General features: G+C 59.0%; 1 protein-coding gene across 5 annotated transcripts in view; it reads left to right on the top strand.

Annotated features, from left to right (window-relative positions):
• Positions 1-2033: 2033 nt before the first annotated feature.
• Positions 2034-12501, top strand: part of LHX6 (LIM homeobox 6) — a 14572-nt gene continuing 4104 nt past the window's right edge. Inside the window, exons 1-9 of one of the 5 annotated variants that reach the window (XM_085239080.1) lie at positions 2034-2398; positions 2883-3023; positions 3120-3305; positions 3382-3503; positions 7944-8164; positions 10251-10351; positions 10428-10523; positions 11297-11471; positions 11809-11904. In XM_085239080.1, coding sequence (XP_085095206.1) covers positions 2324-2398; positions 2883-3023; positions 3120-3305; positions 3382-3503; positions 7944-8164; positions 10251-10351; positions 10428-10523; positions 11297-11471; positions 11809-11904 — 1213 coding nt within the window. In that variant the 5' untranslated portion in view covers positions 2034-2323. The other 4 variants (XM_085239077.1, XM_085239076.1, XM_085239078.1 and 1 more) reach the window with 4 other exon arrangements.

The raw sequence follows: 12501 nt of genomic DNA, 5'->3' as shown, positions 1-12501 counted from the left end.
GATGTGGGACATTGGGCATGTGTGCACTCAGGTGCAGTTTGTACTGATTGTACTGGAGTCTGCTTTCTCACGTCCTTTCAGTGGTGAGCCTTTACTCAGTGGTGAGCCTGTCACTCTTGAGTTGCTTCTCCAAACTGGTAAGGAGGAGCAAGAAAGTGATTTTTGAACAGCCCAGCACTTCTGAGCACAGGTGCTGCTCACTTGTATAGCAGAGTCGGGTTTGTGTTCCTAAAGCAGCACACCTGCCTGCGAGCGCAGAACATCAGTTCTGCTCCTTCCTGCTCCCAATCTTAGCCCCCAGAATGAAGCTGTGCACGTGTATGGTGGATAGATTGAAAGCCTGAGTTGCTGAGAAGTAGGTCTGGTACTGTTAGATACTTGCTTTCTAATTTTCTTTGGGTACTTGAGTAAAAAGAAAGTATGGTTTGGAGTTTGTCCCCCTGTGACTGTCATAACACCCATTTGCATTCCTCTGTGAGCAGCCTGTGTTTTGTTCTTACGTGTGCTACCCCTTGTAGTCCTCAGGATGCGCATCTGCATTATTTCAAACCATTTCTGTTTCTAATAGGAATTTAGAAAATGCCTAAATTCAAAAGGCGAGGTGTGTGGTGGCATTCCCTTCAGACTCACATTTTGATATTTATTTGTATTTAAATTAAACTTGTTGAAATTCTTACGGCTCTAAATAAACATTTAAAATGCATGTTTTCCTCCAGGAGACGTGGTACGCAGGAAGTGAGGGTGGTAAATGCTTGGCACCAACCGAAGCCCACTGATACCATTCTGTGTACAATAGCTGCAGTCAGGTTTTTTTTTTGCACTGCCCCGTCGGTAACAGAAGTGCGTTGTGTGGCGTTGGGCCGCAGCAGACCTGGGGGAGCACAACTGCAGGGCCGTGTCTGCCGCCCGCCCGGGCAGCGCTCCCACTGCATGCACTGCCTGGGAATGCCACAGCAGCAGAGCAGAGCCGGGCCGTTCCTGACACCGCGTGTGGGAGCAGGTAAATGCTCCGGGACACTTCTATCCACCGACGCTTGGGCTCTATCAGCCATCTTAACATCGCTTTGCGCAGCACCTGAAGGCATCGCAGGGCAGAGCGAGGCTCACGGCTGCCGGGGCTGGACCCGCTGCACACCCCTCACCTCCGTCCTGTCTGGCTTCCTTTGGTTCCGCTCTATTCCCAGCAAGGTGGGGAACCGAGGGAATCGTTCACCATGCCCGTCGTGCAGGTTCTTCCTCGATATTTCAGTTTTCCTGCCCCATCGCTCAGGGCTGACGTGAAGTCGTGCCTTCACCTGAAGGAACGTTTCCACGCGGTTCAGTCGCTCACGGATGGAGCTGCTCTGTCCGTGCCCTGCGTTGGTGGGAGGGAGCGCGTGCGGGCAGCCGAGCCGTGTGCTTTCCCCGAGCAGCGCACGGACACGGCCCTGATGCGGGCAGCGGCGTAAGTGGGGCTGCAGCCTCCGCCGCTCCTACGGGGCAGCACGAGCCGGGCAGCGCTGCGCCTCAGCCCCTCCTGTCCGCGCTGCGCCCATCGCACGCCGGCGCGGTTCTCGTAGCACGGAGGGCCGCCGGCGTTCCTATGGCCGCAGGAGCCGCTCCGCGTTCCCCGTGGAGCTGCGGGAGCGGTTTGACCGCGCGGTGGGGTGGGGGACGCTGCCGGGCCTCGGCTCGGCTTTCCGGGGCTCTGCTCGGGCTTTCTTAGAACCTCAGCGTTTCAACCTAATGTCTCGTATTTATTCTAAAATGGCTTTCATCTGATTTCCCCCTCGGTTAACAATTTAGCTGTCAGAATCAATAACCGCGAGGATCCATCCCCGGCCGCCATCAGCTCACGTTACCGTCCTACAATTACTTCATGGTGGAACCGCTGCTGGGGCTTTGCCGGGGAATTATCAGGTTACTAATGAAGCCCGGGCAGCGGCGGGCGGCGCGACACCGCGGCGGTGGGTGCGATCCCCCGGCCCCGCCGGGCTCCGTGCTCAGCGCGGGGCTCCCGGGGCCGCGCCCGGCGGCGCTGCCCGAGCCCGGGCCCCGTCCGTGCGCTCCGTCGGGGCCGGGAGGGGGCACCGGCCCCCCGCCCCTCCGCCGCGCCCGCGGGCGGTGCCGGTGCCGCTGCCGCCGCAGGTAGCGGGGCCCGGCGGGGCGGGCGGCCCCCAGGGCGCGGCGGGGGGGCGCCGCTTCCTGCCCGGCCCGCGGCCGCCCCCGGCGGGGGAGCGGGGCCGGCGCGGCTCCCCGCCCTTCCTGCCGCGGCCCCGGGACGCGCCGCCCGCGGGCACGGAGCGCGGCGGCGGCGGCGGGCGGAGCGGGGCGCGCCCGCCCCATGCTCCGGAGCCATGAGGGCGGGCAGCCCCGGGGCCCCGGCCGCCGCGCCCCGGCCGGCACCGAGGCGGGCAAGGTGAGCGCCGTCGGGGCCGGGCGCGGGGCCGCGGGGCGGTGCGGGCCGGGCCGGGCCGGGCCCGGGGGCCGCTCGCCGCCTCCCGCGCCGAAGGGGAGGATTTCGCATCCCGGCGCTTTCTGGGGCGTTTCGCGCTCGGCGGAGGGAGAGGGGGAAGAATTTCGATTTTTAATTACTACCATTAAAAAAATCAAATTTGCAATTCTTTGGGTGGCCTGATGGATTCCCTGATTGACAGCCGGAATTGACACTCTGGGTACCTCTTATCTCGGGCATTTACGGCAATTTCTAATTGCAGGTAGTTTGTGGGTTTTTTTCAGCGCTTTGGCTCGCATGGGAACCGAGCGATTACTTCAAGAGGCCCGGGTTAAGTGCAGGCAGGGAGAGAATTCAATCCACATTCAAATTGCTTCATTAAAGAGACGCAGCTTTTGTTGCAAAGGATTTAAATGGCCACTAGAAAGTTCTTATTTATTGTTTTGAGGCGGTTTATATAGGGTGCCCCGCGCTCGCCCGGCGCATGGAGCCGCAGCCGCCCTCTCCCGCTCTCTCCCGCAAGGTGATGCCGCCGGAGCCGCTGCCCAAAGCGACCGCCCGCTGCCTCGACCCGCACGGCCGCGCCATGGTAAGCGGTGCGGGGTGCGGGGTCGGGACGCCGCGGGGATCGCGTTGGGAGCGTTGGGGCCGCGGCTGACGGGTACCCGCGGGGCTGTGCCCGCAGTCGCAGCCCGACGGGGAGCCGCTGCCCGCAGCCCTGGAGAAGGAGGACGCCCGCTCGGCGCCCAGCACCCCCTCCACGCCGTCCGTCTGCTCCCCGCCGTCCTCTTCCTCCTCCTCCACGCCGTCGGCCGGCAAGAACGTGTGCTCCAGCTGCGGGCTGGAGATCCTCGACCGGTACCTGCTGAAGGTGAGCGCGAGGCGGCGGGGGCGGCGGGGCGGCTGCGGGTGGCCCCGGGTCTCAGCCTCTGTCCGCTCCTCCGCAGGTGAACAACCTCATCTGGCATGTCCGCTGCCTCGAGTGCTCCGTGTGCCGGACCTCGCTGCGGCAGCAGCACAGCTGCTACATCAAGAACAAGGAGATCTTCTGCAAGATGGACTACTTCAGGTAGGAGCCGGGCCGGCGGGGTGCGCGGCGTCCCTGGTCGGTCCCTGCGGGTAACGGCTGCGAAACTGCGGGGCCGCAAAGCTGCTGCTCGGGGCGGCGCGGGGCTGCGGGAGGAACGGAGCCGGGGGCGGCCGCGGCCCCGCCCGGGGATCCTTCCCCGCCTCCCGCTGCGGTGCGGGACCGCGGTGCGGGGGGACCCGGCGCTGGGCATTGTCCTGGACGGTACGGCCCGGCTTTTAAAAGCGTCCCCGGCCGTCTGCGGGGCTGAATGGTTTCTAAAACCGTTTTTATGCCGGCTAGCACCAAAAAAAGCCGAAGTGTCGTTGGTGTCAGAACGGTACAGAACCGAAACAATTCCCGGCCTCGCGGAGTCCTCGGGCGGGTGTGCGGCGGAGCCGGGGGCCGCCGGGCAGGGACCCACCGCGGGGTTCGGAGCCGCGGCCCCGCGGTCGGCGTTCCGCAGTCGGGCCGCAGCCCAGTGATCGCCTCTGGGTGATAACCTCACACCGCGCGTTTTTCCAGAAACTGAGGCGCGAGGGCTGGAGGAGTCCTGAACTCTTCGTTGGGGCTCCATTCGCCCCACAGCCCTCAGCGCCGGCGCTTCTCGTCCCGGGGCGGTGCGGGAATGCCGGGAGGAAGAGAGAGCCGCAGGCAGGAGATGCTCAGCCCTGCGGGGCTGCGCTGCGGGACGGAGCGGGTGGCAGCTGTGCTGCGAGGGAGCGCGCTGCTGAGATCCGCAATGTTTTGGTTTTTTTATTTTATTTTATTTGTTTTTGCTATTATTGTTATTATTGTTATTGTTGTTATTATTGTTTTTATTATTTACGGTGAGGCTGTCCCGTGCCCGTCCGTCCCAGTGCCGCTGTCGGGTGCGCACCGCCGGCTCTGTTGTCTGCTGGAATCCCCACCGCACCCACGGACGTTTGGGGAACTGTGAGGTGTCGCTTCGCTGCTTCGGAGCGCTTTCAGCGTTTTCCATTAATTAATAATCGTTTTGATTTCATTAATATTTTGAAAGGACGGACGTTTTCAAAGACGGCTTTAAAGCAGCGAACCGAATCTCAAAATTGCCTATGGGCAAATGCGGGGAACGAGATCTGCCCTCAAAGAACTGCCTGTGAACGGCGGTGCGCAGCGCGGGGCCGGAGCAGAGCGCGGAGGTGGGCACGGCGGCCCGGTGCCGCTGGGGGGGAGCTCCGCACCCGCGCCCCGCCTTTGGTTTTAGCACAAAAAGATTTCGGTTTTGTTTTTGTGTGTGTGCGTGAAACGATGCGGCGCGGGGCCGGGTAGAGCGTAGCCGATCCGATCCGCGCTGCCGCCGCCGTCGGTTCCCGATGCTGACGGGTCGGGCCGGGCTCCAGCAGCGCCGAGATCGGGAGCCGCAATACGGGGGTCGCGGGTCGGGGCCGCCGGCGGTCGGGCTGCAGCCTCGGGCGAACCCCACCCGGGTTCTTCCCTGAATCGGCGCCGATCTTCTCAGGACTGCCCTGCAGATCCCGGGACAGCAGGGACGCAGCGCTTGGCAAAGCGCAAATCTAACTATTCAGACTTTTTATGATGAATATTATTTTATTTTTATTTTGTTCTTCTTTCTTTCTTCTTTCTATCTTTCTATCTTTCTTTCTATTGCTGCGTATGAAGTGTGTTTTTTAACAGCGGCGCAGACAGCCCCGCTGCCAGCTCGTGGGGTGGATGCAGCCATGCGGGGATTGCTGCCTGGTGCCATTGCCGAGGGACAGCACGGGGCCACCCGCGGGCACTGCCCCGTGCTCCCTCCTGCTCCCGGCCCTTCCCTGCACGTGTGAGGCTGTGTAAGTGCTGGCTCTGCGGCAGCTCCACGGCCTCGTGCATTTTTGAGCAAGCGTTGCTGTTTCCTGTGTCTTGTCAAATAATTGCATTTGGCATCCAGGGCTCCAGCGCTTTGAGGAGAACCAAATTAAAACTGGAGTTCGTGGAGCTCCGTTGGAGGAACACAGTGTTCCCAGGCGATGAGAGGGCTGCTTGTGGCCAAACTCCCACGGCTGCAGAGAGCCGGGTCCTGGCGTGGTCCTGGTGTGACCCTGGGATGCTGCACTGTGCTGGGCTGCCGGGGCACAGACAGTGTGCGTGGACATCAGCCCCGGTGTGCATCTCTGTATTTGGAACAGCACAGGGCCCGCAGGTGGGCTGGTGGCAGTGTGACCTCTGCCACCCCTCTCCTCTGTGCTGCAGGGTTGTGCTCCAGCCTGGGCACAGCTGTGGCTCGGCATGGAGACGGGCTTGCTTTGGTTTTCTGCATCGCTCTGTGTGATCTCTGGGAGCTGCTGCTGCTGGGGCTGCATTACGGTCTTCTTATGGAGCTCACCAGGAGGGGATGGGGATGTCTGGGGCTGTGGATGGCCCTGGGTGGCCCTCATCTTGACCTCGTGGTCAAGAGTGGGTGCCAGGGCTGGGAGTTGTGGCACCGGATGCCTTCCTGTGCCCCAGGCACTGCAACCCTCCCTGAGGTGGTGGGATGGGGTGATTCCTCCTTGGAAATCTGCAGCAGAAAGCTGGTGCTGCTTTCTGTTTCCTGTCATGGAGAGCTGGCAGTGCCTGCTCACCCAGTCCCAAACCCTGCTTGGGGCCAGGGCTGGTGGCGATGCCTGGGCCGGGTTGTGAATTCAAGCTTCGCCATCAAGGATACCAGTTGAGCTGCATCCTGCTGCAGCGTAGCTCCATCCTCGGCCCCGTCCTTGTCCCCTCACTGCCAGGCGGGCAGCAGGAGCCCCACGGACCACCCCTTGTGCCCTGCAGCTGCAGAGTGCGCGTGGCTCACGGGGCTCTCACTGCCCAGCATCAGGAGCAGCTCGGTGCATTGCAAGGTCTCATTTCTGAGCCATCCTCTCCAGTAGCAGCACGGGGCCGTGCCCGTCCCGGCACACTGCATTGCCCGCTTGGAGCAGGGAGTGATGGAAGTGGGGAGAGGCGACTACCACGTGTTATTAGTTCCTCTGAGCCTGCCCCCTTGTCTGAGAGCGTTCAGCAAATACGACTGTTTATACAGCGCATTGTTCAAAGTAATTCGACTTACAGGAACGATTTCTACTTCTAAATAAAAAATTAATACAGTTCTTTTGTTTGTGCGTTTATATAAGTGAGCTGGCACAAAGTCAGTTTACAATGTTCCCATCTGAAGTAAATTAGCGAAGTCTCTTAGCTAAGTCTCTGTATAATTTCAGCTCAGAAATGTCCTCTTTAAGCAGCTTTTTTTTGTTGGTCCAGGTTTTTGGGTTGATTTTTTTTTTTTTTTTTTTTGGTCAGCGATGGTCAGGCTGAAAAATTTAAACCTTTCTCTTCCTCCCCAGTAATTCAGTGGTTACCAAGTGGAGTGCAGGATGGCCTGGCAGCATCTCCGTAGGCCCATGTGCTGCATGTGGGGCAGTGGGATGGCACGGCTGTGCTCCTGCTGCAGGGCTGGTTGTGGTGTGTTGCATGTCAGCGCACCGGGGGTCACGGTGTGCTGGAGGTCGTGGTGTGCTGGGGGACGCAGTGTGCTGCATGTTGTGCCCTGCATCTTATGCCTGGAGCTGTGGTGTCTGTGCCTGTGTCGGCAGCCTCATGGCATTACAGCTCTCAGTGTGCTCTCCTCAGCGTTCTCTGCCTTTGGTGGAAGGAAACACTCGAGCTTTTGGGGCTGAGGATGGCAGCAGTGTCTGCGGCTTCCAGAGCCGGGATGGGGCTGAGGGCTGCGGGGCCACACGTGAGCCCTGCAGTGCTGCGGCCGTGCTGGGATGTGCAGCACACGCAGCGGCTGAGATCAGGGTTGTGTCAGGGCCAGCATCAGCTCTACGGTGCTGGAGGAGATGCTCGCCTCCCCCCACTGCTTGCTGCTTGGTGTGTTTATTTATTTTAACAGTAATAAAACTCAAACGTGAGCACCCACCCGTGTTAGCAGAAGCTGAGGGTGGCTGTGCCCAGGGAGCTGCCGGCAGCGCGGTGCTGAGATGCTGAGGTGCAGCCGCTGGTGTGCAGGGATGGGGCGGCATCGGTACCTCCTCATTCCGCCGCAATACTTCCCAGCATAAATAAACCCGAGCACAATCATCATCTTCTCACTGCGAGGAGACCTCCTTGTAGGAGGAAAGAGCAGATGCATACGTCTGTACGTGTTAGGAGAAAACACATGTTTTGATTTAGTGCAGTAGGGGAAAAATGTCTCTAACAGAATTTCCATCTGAGTGTCACACCGCCTGTTATCAAAATAAAAAGCCCGTGAACTTGGAGGCTGATTCACTGCACTGCGTGACCTCAGCGCTTGCTCACACAGCTCAGCCCTCGGCTGCAGCCTGTGCTGGAGATCCTTGCCTGGGAGCAGCTCCGGGATGGTCTCACTGCCACCCTTTCTCCGTTTGGGCTCAGGGGACTCGGGGGGTTCAGGGTCTGCTGCCCACCCTCACACTGTGTCTTCTCCTCCTGCAGCCGCTTTGGTACCAAGTGCGCCCGCTGCGGCCGGCAGATCTACGCCAGTGATTGGGTGCGGAGGGCGCGTGGCAATGCCTACCACCTGGCCTGCTTCGCCTGCTTCTCCTGCAAGAGGCAGCTCTCCACGGGTGAGGAGTTCGGCTTGGTCGAGGAGAAGGTGCTGTGCCGGATCCACTATGACACCATGATAGAGAACCTCAAGCGAGCAGCAGAAAATGGTACGTGGCCACAACACCGCCCTTGGCCCAGGTACTGCGCGGGGATATTGTTGCCCACAGCGAGGGGCCAGGGCTATTTCCATGCATGGAGAGCAGGATGGTGCCTGCAGAGCAGCTGCTCCTGCGCTGAGCATACAAGGGTCCCGCGGCAGAGCCATGTGCTGAGGGCAGTGCTGAGCACGGCCACGGCCCTGCTTCCACCGCACTGCTGTGCCTCACTGCCACATGTGGCGGGTCAGAAAGCCATGGCGATTTGGAGGCTGCGAGTCATAAATCTAGAAGGTGGGAAACCTGGCGGGTGCACAAACCCTTCCCATCATTTTTCACTGGCCCTGCCTGCCCAGGGATGCACTGCAAGTGGCCTTCACATTCCCAACTGCATCCCACTGCTGCTGGTGCCATGAGGTCATGCAGTGTCATGGCTGCAGGGCAGCGGCTGAGTGGTGCTCAGAACAAAGTGGCTTTGGAGGGTTTGTGAGGCCATGTCATATCATGTTATCACTGGGCTGGGCCAGAGTCAAACCTGTCCCACATTCTCAGGCTGTGGCTGGCTGTGTGGCGAGAGGAGCGGGGCTGCAGAAGGCCTGCCTGCCTCTCTGGTGCTTGGCTGGATTGCAGGAACACTGCCCACAGAGATACTGTGCAGCTGCAGAAATGCCGAGGGAAGTGCCCAGGGACCCTATGCACTGGAAGTGCAGCTCCTGCTTGTGTGCCATTCAGTAGTGCTTCATGGATGTGGGGAGGCCAATGCCATGTCCCAGCCTGTGCAGCATGTGGAAGTGATTAACAACCTGACATGAAAATAATCAGTGTTTCTGTTTACAGCATTTGGGTAAGAGGATGGAAACAGTGTGCCCTGTTGGGCTGGGAGGCTCCAGTGGCTGGCTAGTTTGAAGGCACAAGGCATGGAAGGAAGGGCTGTGGGTCTGGGAGAAGTGTGGGGCTGTGGGGCTGCAGCTGTGGTCATGGCTGGGCCTGTCTGTGGGATCCTTCAGTGCTCTGGTCCTGCCCAAGGACTGGGGTTTTTGTTGCAGAAGGGGCTGTGGTGGTGTCAGGACAAGGGCTGAGTGTCCCCAGGCAGGTGCCCACCTCCCCATGCCCTTTGGCTGGAGGAGGGGATGCGAAGGCTCTGGGGAGCAGCACTGCTGCAGAGTTAAAGGGCCACGCGTTTTTCCCCCTCCAGTAATTACCCAGCAATTTCTTCTACACATGAGGTTTTACACACAAGAAAAATAAACAGATGTTGCTGAAGTCAGAGTCCCATTCATCATCCTAAAAGAACAAGTCAAACTATATGAGAAAGTCCTTCAACTCCAGCCAAGACAATCACAGCCCTGTCCAGCTTGCAGAGCAAACACCGTGGTGTGCAGGCGCATCCTGGGAGCGGGGCGAGCGCCAGCCCCGTGCATGCACCCTCCCTCATCCATCACTCCTCTGCACAGTGCATGGGCTTCACTGCAGACCCCAGTGTGGGGTGGGGGCCCTGGCCCTGGCCCTGGTCCTGGCCTTGACCTCTCCCCCAGTGGCTCCATGGCTGCATGAGCACAGCCAGGCTTGCCTCAGCACATCTCTCTGCAGAAAGGCTGCTGCCCTGGGCAGTGGTAACATGCAGAGCGGTGCCGCAGGGAAGGGGCTGCTTTTGCTGTTGCTGCCTAAGGGCCCAGGAGGAGGTCAGGGAGATTTGGGGCTAGGGAAAAGAGCAAGGAGCCTGTTGAAATGACACAGGTGATGGAGGCAACATGGTGTGGGTCCTGGTGTGCCCAGCAGCAGGCAGGGCTCCTCTGGGCTGCTTGCTGGGGCATGCAGCCAAGTGGTGACCACGAGACTGGGTGGCTCAACTGACCTCGGAATCCATCTTCCCACTGCCCTTTCCCCATCCATAATTCCCCACATCTTCTACAACATTGCTGCTTCTCTATACTGAACTTTAAACCCATCAGGGTCAGCATTGCCACTTGGTGATGGAGAAGTTCAGTGGTCCCATGCAGCTTCAGGCAGCACTGCTGCACACACTGAGGGACGCTTGAGGCACACAGCTGTTGTTCAGCTCCTTGCACTGACCTGAAACTGGGCTTCTCTTTTGCAGGCAATGGGATCACACTGGAGGGGGCCGTGCCCTCAGAGCAGGACAGCCAACCAAAGCCAGCCAAAAGGGCCCGCACCTCCTTCACCGCCGAGCAGCTGCAGGTAGTGGGGCTGGGCTGGGGGCGGGAAGGGCTGCGGTGTCAGCTGCAAGCTGACCCCCCTCCTTGCCACCCGCCAGGTCATGCAGGCACAGTTTGCTCAGGACAACAACCCCGATGCACAAACACTTCAGAAACTCGCAGACATGACGGGGCTGAGTCGGAGAGTCATTCAGGTGAGGGACAGCCATGGACGAGCATGCAGGATGTAGTGTATGGGATGCAGGCATGGGATACAGGTTGATGCAGCGTGTGGGATGCAGGGTATGGGATGCAGAGGTGGGATACAGGGTGTGGGTTGAAGACAAAGTGTGGGCATCATCCAGCATTCTTCTACCAAAGACATGTTTAAGTTTCTAACGTGTAAAGACCTGGCTCAGGCCTCAGTTCTTGAGACTCTTCATTCGTCACAGGATCAAGTAGCCCACGTGCAGGGCAATTCTTTATGGGCTGCTTTTTTGAAGGTGCTTTGAGCAGGAAGCGATTTGTCAAACGCTTGTGGCTGTTTCCTTGCTGTGGCCATTGCGTGGCCTCAGGGCATTGCTCCATGCTGTGACTCGTGGAAGGATTTCACTCCCAATTTTCCTAAAGAAATTAAAGCTTAAGAAAGAAAACACCACACTAGCATGGTAAAACCTCCACTCATGTTTTAGTTCTTGGGCATAACCCCCAACCGTTGCTTTAATTAACGGCAGTGAGACACAGTCGTGGCTGCCGGTGGGACGGAGCAGGGCTGTCTCCTGCAGCACCGGCATTTCTCAGCTGCAGTGAAACACTGTGGGACCAGCGGATGCTGTCGTCGTATTTGTGTGGGCATTTCCACACGTGGTTCGTTTTGTGACTGCAGAGGTGGCTGTTGTGGGTCTGTGTGTGAGTTGATGGCTCCCTGTGCATGAGCACAGCTCAGCCCGCTGCTCTCCTCCCTCAGTGTTCTCTGCTTTCATTGCAGGTTTGGTTCCAGAACTGCCGAGCCCGCCATAAAAAACACACTCCCCAGCACACGGTGCCACCCTCGGGGCCGCCCCCGCCCCGCATCCCTTCCTCCCTCACTGAGGACATCCACTATTCGCCCTTCAGCAGCCCGGAGAGGGCCCGCATGGTGACACTGCATGGATACATTGAGAGTGAGTGCGGGGCCGAGGGCGGGGGGCACGGCTTGGCCCCACAAGGTTCCTCTCCTTGGCGTTACCGCCACTGGCCTTTCTGTGTTTTGCCATGGCGAGCAGCCCGCTCACAGGCTGGGTGTTTCACATGATAACACCTGCGAGCGGCAGAAGGGTAATCAGGACGGAGTGCCTGGGCTCTGTGAGCCCACAAAGCTTCTCCTCACCCTCACCCCCCCCACAGTGGGACAGGGCCCTGACCAGCTCCAGCCTGGCGATGTCCCCTCAGAGTTCCCCTGGCCAGGCTGCGCTGTGGGGCTGGCTGTGGGCATGGGGCTGAGGCTTTTCTCCTCCACAGGTCAGGTACAGTGTGGACAAGTGCACTGTAGACTTCCCTACACGGCTCCTCCAGTGCACCTCAAAGCAGACATGGAAGGACCGCTATCGAATAGGGGTGAGAAGGTAATTCTGGTCCTTGCTGCCTGTTTGGGGCCAACCTCCTCCTGTAGCTTTTGTGTAATTCAGTGCCACCGCTGGCTCTTGTGAGCAGCACTCTGTGATCTGGCAGCCGCCGGCTCTTGGCTGTGTTTCCTTCATTTTGGTGGCCTTAGAATGACTGTCGGTAAATGGCACCGCTGTGTTCTGCACTGAATGCCCCACAGTGTTGTGGTGTGCTGGGATGCCCTGGGGTCTTGTGACCTCCTGTCTGAGCTCCTCTGTGCCCGGCTCTCCCCCCAGTGCTGCTGGTGCTTGGTCTGCACAGCTTTCCATGAGTTAACAGGAAAGGTTCATTTCTTGGGAATTCCAGAATTGCTCAAAAAATAACAACTGGCTGTTACTGTATAATGAATCGGAATGTTATTTCACAATGTCTGGCTAAGAAACGTATATTGATATTTTGCTGCTGAGCCCCTCAGCATCTGTCCATTCTAACATAGTGCTCATCTGGGGCAAGGCTTCTGAACTGTTGTATACGTGCTTGGGATCCCAATTTAAGTGGTTTCATTTTGAGGAAATGCTGAGCCTTTGGCATCTCTTAGTCATTTTTGCT

This window comes from Meleagris gallopavo, chromosome 19 (genome assembly GCF_905368555.1).
Source record: "Meleagris gallopavo chromosome 19, MGAL_WU_HG_1.1, whole genome shotgun sequence".
Classification (NCBI taxonomy): domain Eukaryota; kingdom Metazoa; phylum Chordata; class Aves; order Galliformes; family Phasianidae; genus Meleagris; species Meleagris gallopavo.
Note: the sequence above shows the minus strand (reverse complement) of the source record. Positions and strands in the feature narration are given on the sequence as shown.